This window comes from Lissotriton vulgaris, chromosome 1_2 (assembly GCF_964263255.1).
Source record: "Lissotriton vulgaris chromosome 1_2, aLisVul1.2, whole genome shotgun sequence".
NCBI classification, from domain to species: Eukaryota; Metazoa; Chordata; class Amphibia; order Caudata; family Salamandridae; genus Lissotriton; species Lissotriton vulgaris.
The window spans coordinates 162,065,430-162,087,775 of record NC_141686.1 but is presented as its reverse complement, the minus strand read 5'-3'; the positions used below and the strand labels follow the sequence as shown (position 1 = coordinate 162,087,775).

The 22,346-nt window shown below is 42.1% G+C and overlaps 1 protein-coding gene across 1 annotated transcript in view; it reads left to right on the top strand.

Moving 5' to 3' along the window:
• Positions 1-22,346, top strand: part of LOC147734747 (aldo-keto reductase family 1 member C15-like) — a 364,446-nt gene that overhangs the window by 262,066 nt on the left and 80,034 nt on the right. The window contains exon 8 of the mRNA XM_086953626.1: positions 13,904-13,986. Coding sequence (XP_086809752.1) covers positions 13,904-13,986 — 83 coding nt within the window. The remainder of the gene's footprint in view (positions 1-13,903; positions 13,987-22,346) is intronic.

The following is a 22,346-nucleotide window of genomic DNA, read 5'->3' as shown; positions in this document are numbered from 1 at the left end:
TGATTCCGCATATGACTAACATTTAACCCATGGTGGTTTTCAAGTGATGATCACAGGAAACTGCAGATCTAAAACAATTACGGGGGACCAAGAATCTGAAGGCTTTTGCCAAACACCTTCAGCAGACGGTGGGGCATATTACCAACGAGTAGCGATATTTATCGCTAACTAGGCTTTGCAACGATTTTTTTATCGCTAAGCATCGCCAGAAATTATCGCTGAGATAACTTGCTAGTAGCAATGTTTATCTCAGAAGTGATAAAAATCCTCACGCTAACTGCCAAATGAGAGATTATCGCTGGAAAACCAACGATAATCTCTCGAAGTTTGGCGTTAGCTTGATGATAGGGGCTCACAAACTTAGCCATGATATCCACCTTCCATAGGATATCATGGCTAAGTCAGTAAAATACCAGGTGTAAAAAAAGCAGGGCTAACCGTGGTTAGCGCTGCTGTTTTTGTCTCTAACAGGGTTAGCGTGAAGCTTGATAATAGGAGAAATGTCGCTTAGTGACATTTCTCCTATTATTTTGCTCTGGAACGCCCTCTTTGCATCTCATTAGAGATGCAAAGGGAAGCGTAGTGAAAAAGGGTGCTAACATGCAAATTTGAGTGTTAGCACCCTGTTGCTGATAGGGAGATAATTTTATCTCCGCTTTCTTGGCTTTTAAAGCCAAAAAAGCAGAGATAAATCCCTTGATAATATGCCCCCAGGTCTCCCTGATATCACTTTGGCTACAGGATTCATGTGCTCTTTCTGGGATGGTTCTGGAAGCATGCCAAAGTGTCTGTCAGGAGAGGGAGGAGTTTGGGGATTTTCACTTAGATTCACAAGAATCGGGGATTCCATGTTTGGGATCAGACCGGGGATCCACCACCAATACTAATCCGAGGAATGTTTAACCATAGATGATGCTCAGATTGATAAAAGGCATGTATCTGCTGATCTCCTGGCCCTCCATGCCCCCAGAATGCTAAATGTTATTCAACACTGTGATTCAAGACTCCAAAGTAACCTGATTGTTATACTTTAGGAAGGTGTTAAGGTGTTACAATAGTTATAATTGGAATAGTCACATTCAACCTAGTCCTGTAGCACACTCAGATGACATGTTTGATTTAGTTAGCGTTACCTAAAAACGATAAGTTATAATGAATGTTCGCTTTCATGATACATGGTTTCTGTTATTGCATTGACTTGGTCAGGGCATCTTTAGTTTTTAAGACCCAGCTTGTACTTTGCAAATTGCAATCTTAAACATATTACGATCTAGACAATACTGCAAGAAGCTGGACGGAGCCTTCAATCTAATGCCCTCTGCTGGCTAAATGATGTCACGATGACACATTATCCACTGGAAGAAGAAAATTGAACAACAGGAGCAGTTTCATCTGCAAGCTCTTAACAGCAAAGGTGCCTATCAGGAGCTCCAGAAAGTAGCCTGTTCTTGTGGCAACCAGTTCCTGCTTGTGAGGTTTCCACTTCCCGCGAGCGGCCTGCCAATAAGGATACCATATGTCTCGGTGAGGAAGTCTGTTATTGGCCTGAGCATGCATCCCCTCTTCCCATAGCCATATTGACAGGGGTCTGACGTGTGCCCACCTTTAAGGCCCCATCAAAGGACAAACATACCATGCTACAAATTAGGGTGAACAAACAAGGATGGCAAGGCAGTATCTGGCATTGTTTTTGGATAATTCCATAGACAACCCACCGCGCACCAGAACCTCAATCTTTCATTACCACCATTAGTGAAGCCATCAGTACTCTTTCAAAGCCAGACCAGATCATGTTTTTCAATGACAAAGACTGTCTCTGAAGGCAGAAAAAGAGAGATTTGAAATGATGATTGATCATGCTCATGGGATGAAGCGAGGATGGACTACTCTTCCAAGGAGACGTGAGCCGTACACCAACTTTGGCCATTACTTCACTACAAGCTGTGCAGATGAATATCTCCACAGCAGATATCTTGGCTATACTATCAGGATTATGCAGGTGAACCAGATCTAGAAATGCAGAAGAGAAGATCTCTGGCTACATCACATCACCTGAATCTCAGCTTTATAGATAGCACTCATCAGAAAGGGCAGCATGGCCAGATATCACATTAAACTTGCCTGTTGCAAGTGCTTGATGGATAGCAAAAAAAAACACCTCTGTTATTGACTCTTTGGCCAGAAAATCAGATACTCAGGAGTTCTTTAGCGAGATCCACAAGAAGCAGGCACATGATAAAGAACAGAGCTGAGGCAGAAGCGTAGCTGCTGTGCTTTCTGTGCTGTAAACTGCAGAGAAGGATCCTTGTGTATCCTTGGATATTGTGGAGGATCGCAGAAAGGAATACAAATAGGCGTACGGGATCCTCAGTGTAGTGCGCTCACTCTGAGGGTAGCTCCATCCGAACCATGTTTGAGGGGAGAAGGAATGAACCTTCTGACAGAACAAGATATTGTACGGAGAACCAAAGAGAACTGAGGTGTTAGGATCTCAAGACTAGTCTAGTAAGTGGCCCACTGGGTTTGGTTCTAGCACAAGACAGCTTACAAACATTCTTAGCCTTCGGCCAGTGGCTTGAGTGTCCAAAGGATGCTGCTCAGCTGAGCCAATGGAAAATAACAGAGAGGATTAGGAAGGTAGCTCCTAGAAACTCAGAAAATTACATACACCAACAGCACCCATTGCCAAAAGGAGCAACAGGCCCTCAGAAGTCAAGATGTTCCAGTAACTAGGTTAGGATGGAGCACACATACATGATGAAAGTTGATGTAATGGCTTCATTATGTACTTCTGTGACTTAGCAGTTAGCCAAGCCATTTATACGGTGTAAAATTATTGCTGTAAAGATTTGTTGATGAATAGAATGTAATAATTGAAAGCTTAATGAAGATTTATTTTTTAAGTTTCTCTGATAACACTCATGTACTTGAGGTAGAACAGAGATACGGGACCCCCTTCCTAATAACAAGTCATGCTACAATGTACGTTTGTTTTGCAACCGCAATTTAGGTCGCAAAACACTCACAGTTTACCACCGATTTCAAACAAGTGGTAAGCCAATCGCAAACTTTGTGACTTGCAACAAAAATATTTTTAAAGAGCAGGCCCAGGGACCACTGCCTGCTCTTAAATAATGAAACATAAATGTCTCATTTTTCTTTTTTAAATGGCAGCATTAACAAAAAAAACACTGCTTTATTTAAAAAAGCAGTCACATAGTAGTCAGCTGACCCCAGCAGATTACCATTTCTGGGAGTGCTAGCCATTTCCAATGGGTTGCAAATTGTGACCTACTTCATGAATATTAATGAGGCAGGCAATTCTCTCTCTCTCTCTCACCCTTTATTATTATTATGTTTCTTATATAGCGCCAGAATCGACCCCCGAAGTGGTATCTCCGCGCTTGCCTTGGGAACCCGTCCTGGCTTTTCCCTGTGAGATAGCCCCTACAGGGCATCCCCAAGGTGAAAGCCAGGCATCCCGCCGCGAGGGGGCCGTTGTGGAGATTAAGCAAGCTTAATGCCCAGAGTTGCAGAGTGTGAACCCATGATTAGGTCAGGCACCGAAGCGAGAATTATCGAGTCCATGGACATTTGAGCTCAAGACCCTGCCGCGTTGGGAATTGAACCCTGGTCCCGGGTCTGACCTCTGCTTCAGGGTCTGCCTGCTCTAACCAGTGAGCCACACTTCTCCTCATTGTCATGGTATCTCAGCTGGCCCGCAGGCAAGAGGGTACTTTTCATCCCTTCTGTGGGCCACAAGGAGGGCACCTCTGAGCAAGTACCCACAAATACTGAAGATGTAACTCTTAGTGTTTGTGTAGAGGCAGTGTAGGCTTCTCCTCACAGGCCGTGGTCCCTTACCCCATCTTCCCTTTTATCCTATTAGGCGAATTATCACCCATATGTTTACAGAGAAACAAACAACTCATTGCACTCAGTAGTTCTCCGACTCCACTGCTCAGAGTGCAAGCAGTGTTTGTTATCTCATAGAAACAATGAGAGCAGCTAATGCAACAGAGGATACTGCTTGAGCACCTCAGAACTTAGGAGGTATGATTCCATGACAACTGGTGCTTTATAAAACACAAAAACTAAACAGATAATATGGAGTTCAACCCAGGACGTCTGAATTGGCACCACACTCCCACTACATAAGTCACTATCTTTTGTTCACACCAGAGGAAGATACATATAGACCTCACTCCTTTATACCCTTGGTGGTGTTGAACTCCAGGGCCACAACCCCTTGGATTGCAAGCTCCTCTCTGTACTAGAGGACATGAGCAAGCTTAGAGACTATTAGAGAATAACATTAAAAGAGAGATAGGGACCTGCAGAAATCTTGCTCAGAGACTGAAGATGGCGTCGGTGTGATCGCTGTGTGAAGCTGTGTTTCCGCGGAGCTCTGACCTCTGGCAGTCATGATGTTTTATGATGCGGATTTGGACACTGCCGCTTATTTGCCCTGGTTAGCATAACTGAATATTATCAGCATCCGGATTTTGCCTAGAGCCCTGTGAGTTGACAAGTTACAAACAAGTTACAAACAAACAGGCAGCAAACAAAGTTTGTGGATCGGATGCTCCTTAGCTGCCTGCCTGCCTGCCTGCCTGCCTGCCTGCCTGCCTGCCTGCCGGAGCCTGCCGGGGTCTGCCGGGGATTGACACGGACTCGGACAGGGTCGGACTGTTTCAGCCAAGCAAAATAGCAAGCAAGTAACAAGTAACAAGTAAGCCTTGATATGACTCTAATAAGACAATTAGAGAAGACAACTGTGTGAAACTCCGTGGGGGAAAAAGTGCTTTGAAGAGCAGTTTTCATCGTAAACTGCTGCCCGCTTGCTTGTCTGCTCACATATCTGCAGCAGTTAATCACTGACATTTCCATAGCGCTTTAGTATGTTATTAAACGCTATAACCATTTTTCGCGGTGTATCTGGGCAGGACCTGTGTGTACATGAGACTAAGGTTTGATTTATGGCTCTTTTGCGGCTCACCGTGTTTACACTGCATTCTCACTGCTACATTATTTCTTCCTGCTTCCCGCTTTCAACTCACCGAGGATTTTGGCTTGCATCATCTCCTTTCGTCTGGGAAAGAAGTGCAGGGGCAGTTAGCTTATGAGCTCAGAGAAAAATAAAAATAAATAAAAGCCACCGGCAAGGACTCAGCAGGAGGGGAGAGAGGAGACTTTCCGGGTGCCGCAGGCATACTGTAGAACTTCTTCACTCTCCTGGTGCACTCGGTCTAAACCACGAGGCTGATCGACTCCGTAACCTCGGTGCTCCACTGCTCGGTAACGGTTGTCAAGGCAGCATTGGGGAAAACGATAGAACACAGAACTCGATGCGGGGGAAAGATACACAGAGTCCGTGGACAGGGCTAAGCTTAGCCTCAGTGTGTATCTTTGCAGATTGCTGCTACAGTGGATTTGCCAAACAAAAGAAGGCAATATTGAGACAAGTATCGCTTCTGTGGTGCATTGGCACTGCTGGGACACGTTTTCCCTGCTGGTTTCTGCGCTGGAGCTCAAAAGCGAAAATTAGAGAAAACCTAAAGGGACACAGTCAGAAACAGAAACTGAGAGCTGCTGAGAAAGCGAGCTGCTCTTATGTAAACTGGGGCACGAAGTCTCAAGAGAGGCAGCGGTGTCAGAGACAGACTGAGACTGTGAAGAGAGAAAAGAGAGTGGCCAGCATGGCTGAAATAGAAGGCTATGAAGGTAATCGGCTCGAGGATGTGTACATACAAGGCCCGGCAAATTTAGTGCGGCGACCAGAGACAAGAGGGACTAAAAATAAGGAAGAAAAATTCAAAAATACTGAAAAAGATAAAGATAAAGATAAAGAGGGGCAGAAGGAACAGAAAGATAAGGAGAAAGACAGAACAAAAGAGAAAATCAAAGAAAACAAAACAAAGGATATGGCTAAGGAATATAACACAGAAGAGGGTCCTGAAAATCCTCAGATAGCAGCTAAGCTGGAACTACAGGAAAAAAAAGCCAAGCGGCTACAGGCGATTAAAAACCTGAAATCAGCAGCCAAAACCAGCGGTCAGGCCAACGAAGCTCAGCCCCGGATCTCAAACATTTTTACACCAGTAATTAAAGGACAATCTACGCAAGAGAAATTACCAGAGAGTGACAGTAATCCAGGTAACCTAAGTGAATTGCCCAAAATACTTAGCAATCGGAGCAAGATCCCAGCAATTATGTCTGGGAGAACTACGACTGGACCAGCAACAGAAACGTGCAGGGATGAATCAGCCGATCCTAAAGGAGCAGCCGCAGATTTGACTGCACCACTACTCAAAGATCTTATACAAACAAAGAATCTCATTGCTTCAAATGACTTGGTACAAGTGCCCCTCAGCCCGAACGTAATAGAGTCGGAAAAGACTGATCGCCCTCGAAGCCTCGAGAGAAATCCTGGCAATATAGTCTTATTGCCAAATGGGTCTGATCTTGAATCAGAGTCACTATCTGAGTCTGAAGTATATGAGACGGGGATGTCCACATCCAGCGAGCCACATGGCTTAAGCCAGAAACAGGTACAATCTGAAAACTCAGAATCCTCTGACTCCATTTCCTACTCTAACACAAAAAAAATGGATGATTCTTCTAAAGACAATAGTGCAAAGAAAAGACAAGATAAAAAGAAAAGAAGACTAAGGAGACATAATAAACTTATTGATGAAGATACCACTGATCAAGGAAGTAACACTGAACAGATAGCGCATCGCCACAGGAATCCATCCGTACAAGGTTCATTAATGTCCGATCCCAAATACAAATCACTAAGAGATACAAATACAACAGACCATAAAACATCTGATGAGATGGGGGGTCAATTTGAACCTTCCCTGGGCGATGTATTCAATTCAATTATGAAATTTCAAGAAGCCGTGAAACTTGATAATAAGAAACTTCAAGGAGCAATCAATAAGGTGGGGCAAACTTGCCTAGAAATATCAGATAGAATGGGATCGGTTGAGATACGAACAGAGAGTCTCGAAAAGGATGTATCCGCTCTACAGAAGCAGGGAAAAGAACATGAAGGAATTGTGCGTGACCTGATGATGAAAGTGGAGGATCAAGAAAATCGGGCCAGGAGAAATAATTTACGCCTCTTGGGAATTCCGGAGGGAGTCGAGGGGAACGACTCCAGGGGCTACATGATATCGCTCTTTAAGGAATCTTTTCCGGAACTCAACACCTGGGATTGGGACAAAGAAATCCAGCGGGCCCATCGCTTCCCGCTAACCCTCAATAAACGAGCACATTCATCAGAAAAGTACCCAAGAGCAATGTTGGTATATTTCGGCAATTTCCTCCTACGTGAAGCCATATATGATCTGGCACGCCCAACCCACAAAAAAGAATATAAAGGATATACGTTTTTTAGCAGACCAGACTTTGCCCACGCTACAGTGGAAAGAAGATGGAGAATGCGACAACTCTTTGATCCTTTTGAACAGTTGGGAGCGACTGTATTTCTACAGAACCCTGCAAGACTGAAAATTATCTATAAGGGTGTCACCAGAAGCTTCATCAGTGAAATTCAAGCACAAACTTTTCTCGAGGAGATTACTACAAAAAGTAAAGACGGCAAAGAAAAACCAAAAAAAGGAGGGGGGCAAAATCCCCAAATATAGGTTACTATCAAATATCTGTTAACCAGGCAACCGCTGCATAAGGAATAAGACATTTCGAGAAATCAGGAGGGAGGGGGGTATCTTATGTTATATAGACAGATGTTATGTTTGTATATAATGAAGATAAGATAATGCAAATTCTACAAAAAATACATCTCCCCGAAACTCACATTGCAACAGGGGTCAGGACGCGGCAACACTAGCTACCAGCGACTCAATCGATGCCCACAAACCTGGTTCCAAGGGAACCAGGCGGTCTCACTAGATGGTGGGGGGGTGGGGGGTGTAGGGACGGGGGGAGGGAAGCTCAACAGGCTCTTAGGGGGAGAGGGGAGGTTGGGGACAGGAATCGTATTTTTTACAAGGAACACAAAATATATACTGGGGGAGATGGGAATGAGGTTGATGAGGAAAGTTCTGGGTCCAGGGCTGGTATCCGATCTATATGGTAACCTTGATAGATTTGGATGACTAAATTGAAAATACTTTCATTGAATATATGTGGCCTGAATGATAATAAGAAAAGGCAGAAAGTGGCAGAAGGGCTCAGGCTATCTGCAGTCGATATAATATGTCTCCAGGAGACTCACATTGAGGGATCACAGCAATATCTTTTGAAAACACTTGGATATAGACTTATCTCTGCTACATCTCAGGGGTCACGTACAAAAGGGGTAGCCATCTTGGCAAAAGGAGGAGGGATTCAGTTCTCGCGTTCAAACGCGGATAAATTCGGACGATACGTGATAACTGAGTGCTGCTATAATAAAGGGAAAAATAAATTGACACTATGCACTGTTTATGGCAATATTAGTGATGATCAGGAAGTGTTGAATAATATCTCCAACGAATTGGTACATTGGCCCCTCCCTATTATTGTCTGTGGAGATCTTAACATCCATTTACCTAACGAATGGTTATCTGACTCAGGCTTTGTTTATAATGGTAGGAAACGGAAGGTATACCAATCCCTGAAAGATTTGTGTGCACTTCATGGATTAATAGATGGGTGGTCAGAGGCACACCCGGGGAATCCTGGTTATACTTATTATTCTTACCCTCATTCTAGGCATTTAAGACTGGACTATATGCTTATGTCCTGCACTTTAAAATCAAGTTGCCAAATAAAAAAACACACAAGAATTCTTTCGGACCACAATCCACTTGAACTTACTATAACAGTGGGGGCCAATAGACCAACAGTTACTAGTTGGACGTTCGAAAGAGCGTTATTGAAGAACGATGAATATTGCACGCATATGAGGAACTGGATTCCGGCCTTTCTGGAAGACAATATAGGGTCCACCTCAATAGAAAATGTGTGGGATACACTGAAGGCATGTATCAGGGGTGAAACTATGCGATTCTCATTCCAACGTAACAATTTAGAAAAACAAAAAATGAGGTCCCTGGAACAAAGTCTGCAGATAGCTGAAGAAAATCTGATCAAGGCAGTACAGGATGGGGAGATGACAGACAGGGAAGTGAACAAGGTGGCAATAGCTAAAAATTATATATCGGAAATTCTAACTGAGAAAGCAATTGTGAGAGCAAGTACACGTAGGGAGATCATTTATGAATTAGGGGAGAAAATGGGTCACCATCTGGCGGTTAGAACCAGGGAAGAGATATCCGGAACCCTAATTAAAGCAATCAATGATCCTACGCTTGGCTTGAAGACAGATCCGGCAGATATTAGAAAAGCTTTTCAAATATTCTATCAGAAACTATATTATGAGGATGAGAATGCTTGCGATGATCCCATGAGCTATATTGAACCATTTATTACAGAGGGCCTGGGATTAGAAGATCAAGAAATCTTAGATAGTGCATTATGCTGGGAGGAAATCCTAATATCTATGAACTCCCTCGCAACTGGAAAAGCTGCAGGCTTAGACGGGATTCCGACTGAGTTCTATTTAAAATGCATACCTCAACTTAAGTCTATTATGACGGAATTATTTCAAAACATCTTTGAAGGCGGGAATCCTCCGAAATCCTGGTCACATGCGAAAATAATAGTTTTCCCCAAAAAAGACAAAGATCCCCGGGAAATGGGGTCGTATCGACCAATTACATTGATTAATGGGGATTCCAAAATGTATTAAAAATTATTAGCATCACGTCTAGCACCTCGGATTCATAATATAGTCTCTGAAAGACAACATGGGTTTATACCAGGTAGATCTACAATTGACCATGTGCAAAGAGTTATATCCCTCTTTGACTACACGGGAACGACAGGAGACCCTATGGCGCTTATACTGCTTGACGCAGAGAAGGCGTTTGATAGGGTCTCCTGGAAGTTCCTGTGGGCCGCCATGCGAAACTGTGGCATAGGTAAGAAATATATTACAGCAATCCAACAACTATATGTTGATCCCAGTGCTAGGGTATTGATTAACGGGGAGCTAACAGACAACTTTAAAATTAACAGGGGGACACGACAGGGGTGCCCTTGCTCGCCCCTACTTTTTGCCATCTATATAGACGAGTTCATACACAGACTCGAAAAAAACGCGCTAATCGCTCCTATAAATGTGCGTGGTTTAGAAACAAAATGCCTAGCGTATGCGGATGATATCGCTATTGTAACCGGGGATTCTACAACTGCTATGAATCTCATTGAAAACGAAGCACAGAAGTTCGGTAGAGTTTCGGGGTACAAGTTAAATTCCAATAAAACACAGCTTGTGCTTAATAACAAGATTATGATGAGAGACCCAAGAATAACTGATAAAGCAACATATTTGGGTGTTAGCATTAGTGCCAATGTCGAGAACATTGTAAATAACAATCTGGAGCCACTAATGCTACACACCAAGAGAGAACTGTTGCGGTTAGATAACCTACATCTATCTATCGGAGGTAGAACAAATGTATTGAAGATGGTTTTTTTCCCAAAATTTTTATATTTTTTCAGGGCAATCTGCTTGGAATTCCCACCGCATGTGTTTAAGAAAATAGATTCAATGTTCTCACAATTTTTATGGGGTTATAGTAAACCTCGGAGAGCACTTAAATGGATCACATTACCTAGAGAGCGTGGGGGGTGGGCGCTACCTAATTTGATGCTTTATTATTGGGCTTCAGTCATGAATTATAGCACAAGATTGCTAAAACCTAACCCAGATGATCTGAGTATTCCTACACCACAAGAACTCATCCTAGGGAACGGGAGCACAGGCTGTCTCTGGCGGCACGTTAACGATGATCACCTTAAAAAGGTGAAATTCAAAACCATCAAAAATGTTGTGAAAGTGTGGGGACAGGTTAAAAAACTACTTGGTATAGGGCGATTTTCACACTATACACCGGTTTTTCAGAACTCAGATCTCCCAGAAATATTTCATGACTCCTATATACGGAGTTGGTGTACATTAGGGATAGAGCAACTTGGATGCTTTTTCTCTACTCAGGGCATGAAATCATTTGATGAATTAAAAAAAGATTATAACATCCCAAACAGGGACTTCTTCAAATATCTTCAAGTGAGAGATTTCCTGCTAAAAAAAGGGGGAGGACGTATTAAATTTCAAATTTGTGAAATCATAGAAAATATGTGCAACAACACGCCGCCAAGAATTGGTGAGATCTATGAAAGCTTAAACACCTTACTCCCAGATGATATGGACAAACATGGGGCGGCATGGCAAATTAAATTAGAAGTTCCACCTAGTATTCCACTTTTGGCATATGATTTATCTTTAACCTACTTAATGTCCTTAAAACTACAGACACAATTCTATAAAACATATTTTTCGCTGTATTATACACCGTATAAAATCTCTAAATGGGGGACAGGTAAGGGCACCACTTGCCCGCGATGTGCACATCCTGCTGCGGATAGTGTGCATATGTTTGCCACATGTAATTCCTTATCAAACATTATAAACGAAATATCAGGGTTTCTCTCAGACATTACTGGTGCTGGGATTAACATATCAACTGAAGAGATTATGCTGGGCATCACTAATAAAGAACGCCCTAGACAGGTGCAAGGGGTGATCTTCGTGGCAATGGCAATCTTTCGACTATGTGTCGCATCAGCTTGGCTCGATCCCATTCCACCATCCTTCTCCCAATGGAAGGCTAGACTACTTGCGACATGTAGCCTCGAGTTAGCCATTTATAAACAAAAAGGGCGTAATATTCGGCAGAGAGGCATGAAAATCTGGGCACCATTGCTAGATTGGATACAGGCGTATTGAATATATAAAGTGAAAATGCCTGGGACAAATGCTAATACTATTTATCCTACAAACAGCGCAACTCAACCTCATACAGAATACCAATTTATGTCTCACTAGATCACTATAGAATGAAATGTATGACCAAGAATGCATTGAGTTTTGATTTTAATGTTGTTTTTTTTCTTTCCTGTTCTTCTTTATCCCCTGCTTATGAATTTGTATATGTGTAATATAAATCTCTATGTAAATAATAATAGAATCACCTGTCCTCGTGTGGGGTGGGGGGGTGGGAACCAAGGGCTACAAATAAAATGCTGTAAAAATCTGAATAAAAAAAGAAAGGATTTCGAAAAAAAAAAAAAAGAAAAGAAATCTTTAGAATGTTGTTAACCACGTCACCTCTGGCTCGGTGGGTTAATATGACCCTCACTAAGAGGCGCTGAGGACAAAAGAACATCTGACTTTCTGGCGTAGATTGCCTAGCTCCTGTCTCAAGTACAGAACACAGACTCTAGGCTGGTTATCTTTCAGGTGTCTGTGATGGTTCATCTCAATGTCCTGTTCTTGCAACCAGACTCCTGTTCCGCAGCAATTTTGAAAGTCCTGTACACACTCCCTAGTAGACAGTATATTGCTGCTAGGCCCCGCCGAGGGAGCAGGCTGCCAGTGGCTTAGGCCAGCTTAGGGCCCCCTTGACCAACTCTTCAACAGCCCTAGATGGGCTGTAGGTGCTTGCGGTGTGATGAAAACTCTCATGCTCCAATGATCTCTCTCTCAGTCAGAAGACCTTAATATGCACAATCTATCCACCTACGCAGTCGAGGAACACCTAATAAATATATAGGGCCCGATCCACAGAATGAACTTAAGACTCAATCCTAAACTTACTACTATTTTGGTATTCACAGAATGCACTTACTACTTTTGGTACTCACAGAAGTTAGGATTTTGTCTTAAGTTCGTCTTAGGACAAATTTAAGACAGACTTAAGTTAGGATTTTGTCTTAAGTCTGTCTTAAGTCTGTCTTAAGTCTGTCTTAAGTCTGTCTTAAGTTTGACAAACTTAAGACAAAATCCTAACTTCTGTGAATACCAAAAGTAGTAGATTCATTCTGTGAATACCAAAAGTATTAAGTTCATTCTGTGAATGCCAAAAGTAGTAAGTGCATTCTGTGAATACCAAAATAGTAGTAAGTTTAGGATTGAGTCTTAAATAATTCTGTAAATCGGGCCCATAGACTCCTAAACTACCTCCAGCCCCCCACCCCACTGCTAAGTGAGAGGTGTCTAACTCCATCAGTCACCACTGCCTCCTAGAGGCCCGGCACCCCCATCTCAATGACAAAGAAAAAGAACCTCATTGGAACCATTTCCACACACATAACCCTTAAGGTTCACACTCAAGCCCCTTCCTTCTGAAAATGTAATGAATCGCCCTCTCTAGTTCCTGTTCTGATGTTTGTTGAACGAATGGTGCAAGGCAGAAAAAGCTGCTTGGGAGATATAAAATGGTGGTTACAAAGATGCTATTCTACCTAGCTTCAACACTGGCTAGCGGCCTATGGATTGGTAAGATGAGTGCCAAGTCTCAATTCAGAGGAGTTCACATTTTACTCATGTTCTTTATGCTAATAGGTCTCAGGTAAATTTTTATGCACAATGGTCCGGAATGGATTAATTCTCTGAACACACCTGTACATTAAAATATATCCTTTATAGTGGAGGTGATATAATTCTGTTTGTTAACATGTGGTCAGCGAGTGGAATCAGCCCTCCAAGGCAGCTCACTCACTATTTCCTGATATAACTAACGGATCCTCTCCCCTTAATGAGATGCCTATTGTAAATATGTGGGTGGCGTCAATGGAAGTCCCATCAAGAATCAATGCTCTCAGCTGTCAGATACTATCTTATGGGACGATGTGTTAAATGCAGAGGCCAACAAACTCTTCCAGACATCTGCATGCTTCAACATAATTGACCAAAATCTGCATATCTGAGTGGATCCACAGCTCTTTTGAAAGCATATGACACCTTCTCTCCTTTCTCCGACAGGTGTTCACCTTCCATTTAGCCCCTGAAGACATGAAAACAATTGATGGACTGAACAGAAATCTGCGCTACAGGGACATGAAGTTGTAAGTGATTTTTCATGAGAAGGTAGTATTTTTTTGATTAGGCGGCAGGCCCCAAGTGGCACTAATATTTACTTTTGCATAAAACGATTCATTTATGAGCAGCAACATGAGCTCTGCACAGGTTGTCTGTGTTAATTAGCGCTGGCATACTTTGGTCCACTCATATGGTACAAAGGGCTGGACTAACAACCAATATCAACCTTGGCTATTTTTTTCAAACCAGCCTCCCATTGCAGGAGGCCACGACTACAGTAGGTCGATGGGGACATGGTCCAGCAATGGTGGCCCATCCTGCTCCAACAGCATCCACCTGTCCTGCAGCCCACTCGGGATACATTAGAGTGTTAGAATGGCTCCCCCACCCTGATTGTACAAAGGAGTAAAGATACTCCTTGCCATATAAAATTTGCTTTCAAATTGCAATGGGTGAGGGGAAGGTTTCATCGTAAGTGTGATAAAAAGGCTGATGTTGCTGCAAAAAATGCTTTCCAGATCAAAATTGGGAATGTCCTTCCAGATGATACATTTCAATATTATTTATCTATTACTTTCGTCTTTACTCTGGTTTCAAAAATACTTAGAACATGTTACCTTAGAACCAGACATATGAAAGTCACATATTTCCCACTATCCAATACAAAAGTGACAATATGCTACCCCACTGGCAGTGCTGTCTTCTTGATTTCCTTCCTGTCCAATCTGTTGGCTTGCTTTGTTTGTCGCACAGGCGCCAGGGTCTCTAACATCAGGAATAGGCGCTTGGTGCTCTCTTGTTCAGGGAAAGGTTCAGTGGAAGAGTCCTGACTCTGGAGTCACTGGAAGCTCAAGCCAGGCTGAACCCTTCTTGCTCAGCCGAGGTTCAATTGGACCTTTTATCCCCAAATGAGTCTAGCCTTCTTGTGGCATTTGCCTATCACCCAGGCTGTATTTTTATGCACCAAGAATTAAAGGCAAAAATTCACTTTTGATGTGAAACAGGAGAGAGAAAGAGATACCCATCTAGTGGCTAAATTGCTCCATGTGAAAGCAGAAAAGCTGAGGTCAAACCACAATGTGGGATCCTTGGCAAATATTTTATTTCACAGGATCTGCTGTCTCTTCATTATTGCTTATGAGAGCATCTTGAAATACTCGAGTTCAGGATGTACAAAAACCTCCAGTGTTTGGTTTAGTAGGCTATGATTCTGTTCCATGAATAATATGAATGTAGGCTATCGTAAGGGTACACACGACAACTGACTTGTATCTTAGGTCACTAATGCATTGTCTTGAGGGTCATGTTTAAAAAATATACATTTTAATAAATACTCTCAGAGCAGCAATATAACCTGAAAGTGAGACTTCAGCACCTCAAAGAAAGGCGTTTTGGGATTTTGAAGAGACTTTATCGTATTTTCACACGATATTTGTTGCACAATTTATAGGCCAAATAATCTTATGGCTTAGCGTGTGCACTGGCTCTTACAGCCAAGCCAGACCCTTGGCTAGGCTCTACCTCAGCACACCATGTCTGATGTCGAGTAGCTTTCTGTCTCCATCACTCAGGGCAGATTGCATCAGGTTTTGGATGGCCACCACTACTGGCTCTGCAGACACTTGTGAAACGTTTTTTTTTGTTGCAATTTTGACACAGCTGTCGGGGCAGGCTCCTGGGCGGGGGCATAGGAGACCTTCTTTCCCCTAAGAATGTTTAAATCTCTCTGTGAATCTCATAAAAAAGATCAAATCTACTGCATAGTGATGAGGTTGAAAAATGGTATAAAGTCTAAATCCGAAATGCTTAATATAGACCCAATAAAATGTATATTCTTGTTGCATGGGGTTAGCAGAGCGCCACATGCTAATAAGGGCTTTTTGAGAAATAGTAGAACAAAAAGATTTATGCATTCCATTAGGGAAAAAAACACACTTCTATCTCGAACTGGATGATGCACCTGGTTGTCATCACAACCCAAAATAAAATAATCTTCATCAAAATTTAATAAATATTTAGCAAAGTCATGCCCAAAAATAATATTATCTGGCCCCAGACATTAAAAATTGTAAGGGTAACATTATCTATCAATAAATCACCAACAATTCATCTACCTTCAATATTGTTAGATTGAAAAACAGGTGTAACATTCAAGTGCTTTTTAACAAGAATAACTGTTCCATTCTTTTTCTGCAATACAGGAGAAACAAATACCTGTCCAACCCAACTTATTTTAAGTTTCAATGCTTCTGATTCATCTAAACTTATTTTGTGCAAAAGTATAATTTCCGGATGGCGATTAGCAAGAAGTGAGAGAACCCTCTGCCTTTTAATTGGGTTACCTAAACCCTTAACATTCCACAAGATTACCCTGCATTATAAAGCATTTAAGGAGATGTAGGTGACCAATGCTTACAGCAATGAACAAAATATCATAGGTTATAACATGAAAAAATTGAGAATAAAGCCAAGATACTTGAAAAGTACTAAAATCAAGCAGGTGAGGCATAGAAAGATGATAGGAGAGTGGAGAAAGAAACAGATAGTAGACAAGCATTTGCAATGCAATCGGTCTCGCATTTGGGAGAGTTACAGCTATTGGCATTGTAAATAATAATGTATATCTATGTGTTTACGTTTGGAATCTTATAAGTGTTTAGATATGCAGCATATTATACATTACTTCTGCACATATCTATTGAACGGGAGGTACACTGCAGAAGGAGTATTCCTTAATAAAAATGGATTAGACTAAGCGTGCTCAGTATACAAAGAAGTCCCTGTACGAAGGCTGCAATGGCACCAATCCAGCAATAGATGTCCCTTGTGAAAGTTGCAAAGGAGAAACTTTGCCGCTAGGTGTCCCTTCTTGATGGAGTAAAACACACTGGAATACCAATTCACAAAAGAACCAAAAACAAAATAAAACAAAATACCCTATTGATGTCTTTTTATGACATAGTCCGTAGGCATTAAATCAAATTAAATCACAAAACTTGCATGTAAAGTAATACTGTGTTTTCTAATGCAAAAATCCCCCAAAATATTGTCTTGCAAAAAACCTTGATGTATTTAATTGTTTAACCCCTTCCATGCTCATGACGAGCTCAGCTCGTCATGAGGCACGGTGCTTGTGTGATAATGACGAGCTGAGCTCGTCATGACCACACCCATTATCATTATGGCCCAGCACAGCAGAGGAATATCCTGAGCAGCCAAGGTGTTAAATGAAAGGACACACAAGTAAAAGGAATGCTGCGGCAAACAGGTGTGTGTATTGTATTGTGAAGCTGGTGACACCTGGCTGTGGGTCACTGCCACTTAAGATCTTATGCATTGACATGCTGCTTACACCTTTACCAAGATGCAATCTAGTGTATACAAAACATAACAAAGTGGGTTCATTCTTTCCCCCAGACAGCAATGTACCTCTAGACTGCTGAGTGTCTGAGGCAAACAGATGAATTCTGATCTGCGACTTGTACAGCTCAGTTAGTGCTTTGACTGCAGTGCTATTCTTTCTTATGAAAGCTTAAGAGGAGGATTATATTGATCTTGAACAAGTTATTATCATTTTATTTTTCAACTTCTGCGTGCTGCGTCCTGGGGGAGGGACTATCAGACATTCAGGAGAGGAAGTGGTGAGCAGCACTGCTGTCAGTGCGCATATGTGTTTGCCCTGCCGTCTCAGGCCAGTCAAATGCCCATGGCCTTGGGCTGTCTCGAACCCTGCAGCGTCACTGGGTTAGAAATCGCAAAGCATAGACTCCTAGTCTCGAATGGAGCGCAAATACCCAGTGCTCAGGACAATCCTGACACTGATTTCTAAGATGAAAGGAGCGTCAGGATTGGCTGCAAGGGAGGCTGGTAGCCTGTGCTGCAGTGAGGAGAGGGCATGGAGAAGAGCGTTTTATGTTTGTTATTGTATCCCCTCTCCCCCCCACCTCCCGGTCGCCCATCATCCCCCACCAGACCCCAGCCCCACCATTACTCCGACACAGCAGCCACTACTGGCCAAATCGTGCATTGATAGCTCTCAGCTGAAGACACAGATCTAAAAATTGCTTCTATCTATCTGCCTTCACTTTTGACACATCCTGAGAAAAGTATAGGTTGTGAGTAAACCATCTAATTAGCCTCTTTATTTTAACAGCACTGAGGACCTTATGTAAATCACTATTCTCCAAAAATAAAAGAAATAACACCTCTAGGTTTAGGTACGGATGCCCAGTCTATGTACAAGCTGAATGTTCAATGTTGGAGATGGAGGTAGGTTAGGACCTTCGGTAAAAATTCCTTGAAGAATTGGAGAGGATCAGGTTTTTCCATGTGTTCTTGTAGTCCATAAATACAAAGATTTTTTCTACAATTTCAGTTTTCCAAATCTTCTGAGTGACGTCTCAACTCATTTATTTCTAGTTGTATGTTATCTATTTTGGTGGCTCTGCTGGATATCACTGACTCTTTGTTCTAATTACGACACTTGTGTAGCCGTAAAGGACCATTTAGTCTCAACATTATGTATAGACTTGGTAGTGTCTTCCATAAATGATTTTAAAGCTTTTATTTTGCCCCAGAATTAATTCCATTGAAATAGGCGCAGAAGAGTTCTTTAGAGAAGGAGGATCTTTTTTCGTTCATTTAGGAGAAGATAATGGAAGTTGTTTCTCTGACAGGTAGGATTTAGGATCAACCACATTAGGAGTAGTGTCATCTTTGAGATATAGTCTCTGTCATTGATGCCAATAATTGATCAGCGTTTGAAGAACAGAGATGTAGAGAAGGCAAATTAGATTTTGTATGCACAGTTTTCCCCCGGGGTACTCTACCCATAAACTAGTATATGACTAATGTTAATTTGAAAAACATGAAGTGAAGAAAGCAAAATGAATGGCAAAGAACAGTTGTGGTCTAGAAACAAATAGTCTGCCATTTAGAAATGCAGTCTCGTAGCCTTTATCTTTGGTATCAGAAAGGAGGAGTAGTAGTGAAATAGACATTCCTGAATAATGCCATGAAGAAATGGCATCCTTTACAACGTGAGACAAAATGGCAACCAGATAAGCTTCAGAAGATTAGAGGACATGAAGGCAGCAAATTTCTTCAAATATGGGCTGAGCAACATCAATGCCCGAAGTAATAACCTGTTTTTAGAAGGAACAGGCAGGATTACTGCATTATTGTAGCAGATCTTCCAAAACTTATCGGTGCTCCGGTTTTCAAAATGGCAGCCATGAATGCTGACAGAGAAGCATCAGCAAGCCAATTGTAGAAACATTAGTTAGCAATGGAGAAAGATGAAAAGTGGCGGTTCCAAAATTTCTCCATGGTGAAATGTGTCACCTTCTTTGCTGCGTATTGCCTGACATCTAGATGGTGGCACAGAGCTCCTCAATTACTTGGCTATATCCGTCAGTGTACAAGCCACGCATTTCCTGGATATTTCTTCCAACTACGTTCCTAGTTGATTCCAACCACGTTCCTAGTGCTGAATGATACTGCAATAAAGGTAGCCTAAAGAAAGCAATCTATTCCATTTTAAGCTGTTTTACTGTGTGTACAAAGTGGGAGGGGAGCCCTCTATTTGGCTTTCAGGAAGGCAGACACAGCTGGCTCCATGGCAACAGACGAGATGCACTAGTTGGCCGGTGGGGCTAGAGCAGTGTCAGGCAGTAGATTGAGTGAGACCTAAAGTCGCCTGCCCATCACCTTCGTTGCGATAGCTCCCTAATGAAATGCTCTACATTCTGTCTAGGACAGAACACTTTAAGTGCCTATGTATTGGGTGAGACAGCGCAGCCACATACTACAGCATGTGAAAGGCCGATTTAATGAGACAGGCGCGCATCACATCAAGAGTACATTGGCAAACACATACATACTAAACTTTAAAGCCTCTCTAATACATAGTATTAACCTCTCCATCAAACATATTTCCTTCCTCCCCTAAAACAAATCCTCTTTATTTAAAAAACAACCCCAAACTAAACCTTTCTCTGTTTCAGAAACAACTCCTTCTGCCCCTTTTAACCATGAATCTGTAAATTACCTCCTACTGTCTATCCTCACCCCTTACTCCAAGCTGGTCTGACTGTACCATACCATAACCAACCTATTTTATCTTTCCTTTCCTAATGTGTCAAACCTGCCACCCAAAAAAATCCTTAAGGAATTGTTCACCCCCACCGAGACAATAATACCACAACCTAACCCCAACAACTGTCATAGATGCTCCCTTATCTACAAAATGTAAAGCTCAATTCCGCTTGTAGACAAGTGCACACCATCATCTCTAAAGAAATATTTTTCCTCATAACGTATATCTCCGTGAAGCATTCTCTCAATGTTCGCATCCCCACAGAAATGGTGCATCTTTCTATCTTTCTGTGGCCCTTGACTTTAGCTGCCAGTTTGTTTGCACCTCGCTATTCATGCCTAGACCTCAATTCGGTCCTCTTAACCACGGACGTCCCCAACTACAGTTTCCTCACCTCCTTTAACACTGTTTCCTTCTCTTTTAGACAAGACAGGCCCTTCCTTTTTGTTAAATTATGTTTGCCTAGGTGAACTGGAGTTTAGTTAAAAGGGACAATCCCTCCCAGCACATTCCCCCTTTGACATACCATTTAAACTGCATTTTTAAATCATCCAAGCCCTGCTGCTATCCAAAAGACCACTCTGTCGCTTGGCATGCAGCCTATTTTATTAAGGAGTGTACATATATCAAAGCCATCATGAAACCACGCTGTTGTCCCGCCACGCAAACTGAGGCAGCCAGCGAAAGAGACATTTTACTAACTGCTTAACCAAGTTACAGCACCCAACTGCAGCGAAAACCCTTAGGGGCAAGGCTTCTGAGTCGTGTGCACCCCCAAGAAAAAAACACAACAATACTAATTTGGTTGTACACTTGAAACTCATGTACTAGCATTTCCCATCCTGCTGCCTGGGATATGCTGTTTCATATTCAGGGTAGTTCAGCCGAGGGCCTCACAACCAATGAGAGATCATAGAGTCCAACAGGGAAAAATAAAAAAAGAAACAAGCCACCACTTGTAGTGACTGTGGTCTGTATATATCAAAGAAAGCCAAGCTGTGTCTTCATCATACCATTATTCATCATTTGAAGAACTCAAGGTACGTAAACCAACAAGATCTCACAGTATGACAAGTCTTTCTTTCACACAGTGTGGGTCATTCCAGTGGTGTGCACAGACAGCTGTCAGGGAGTATCCTTGTCACTGGCTGGACGCAAAGCCTACGCGAGATACGGATGCCGCCATTTGGAAGACATTTTGCTTTACCTGATCACGAATTAAAGCTAGTACATGCTCTGAAAGATCTCTTTAACTGTAAAAAGCCTACCGGCAGAAAAAACCTTCAAGCACACATCTAGATGGGAGAGTATGAAGGCAGGCTCAGATGAGAAAGAATTCAGTTTTTCCACAGCTAGGGTGGGTAGAAAATCATGATTTTATTAAAGTCACAAAGCTGATTTTATGCATATCTCTTTAATTGCCAACTCACAGCAGCAACTACAAAACAATGTAAAGAACTTAGAATAGGAATCTATTAGTGTTCTAAAGACTACTTAGTTCCCTGTCTGGCAGCCATCTTCCTTCTTTTTGGTACAAACAACTTCGATATAACAGATACGTAGAAAAAAGCTAAATCCAACAAAGCATTCCATAAAACCACAAACTCTGAGAATATGCCTCCTCTTTCTTCCTCAATTACTTCTTAAAGTCTCCTCCTGAATAGAAAAGACATAGACAAATTATAGGGTGGGAAGTCAGGGAGGGATAATATCAGCCTCCGTTTCTTTGATGAAATCATGATTTTCTACCCACCCTAGCTGTGGAAAACCTGAATTTTATGGCAAAGCACAGAGGCCAATATTATGCATGTGTAAAGCCTTGCAATAATATTCCTTACTGAAGAATCCAGAGGTTTAAAATAAACTGAATCAGATGAGCAATCCGCTGTGGCCAAAATCCCATTTCGCCCACCTCTTAGAAGAGCTTTTGAAGCCATCGCTCCTCTCGTGGAATGAGCCCCAAATGTATTCAAATCTATACCAGCTTTCCCCGTAACTTCTTTGACCCAACGAGATAAAGTAGGTATGGATAAATCCTTATGTGGGTTTCTATAGGAAATTAAAAATGAGGAATTGAGCTGCTTCTCACATTCTCAGTCCTCTCAAATTCATATATGCATCTCACAACACATAGCTTTCTACATTCATCTAAATTATGGTAAAATATTGTTCTAGACATAGTTTAACTCTCCTAGTGATGTAAAAGCACACCCCTTCTGGTACAAACCTATGTGCGGAAATATCAAGAGCCCTAACATCTGATACCCTTCTAAAGGATACAAGACACAA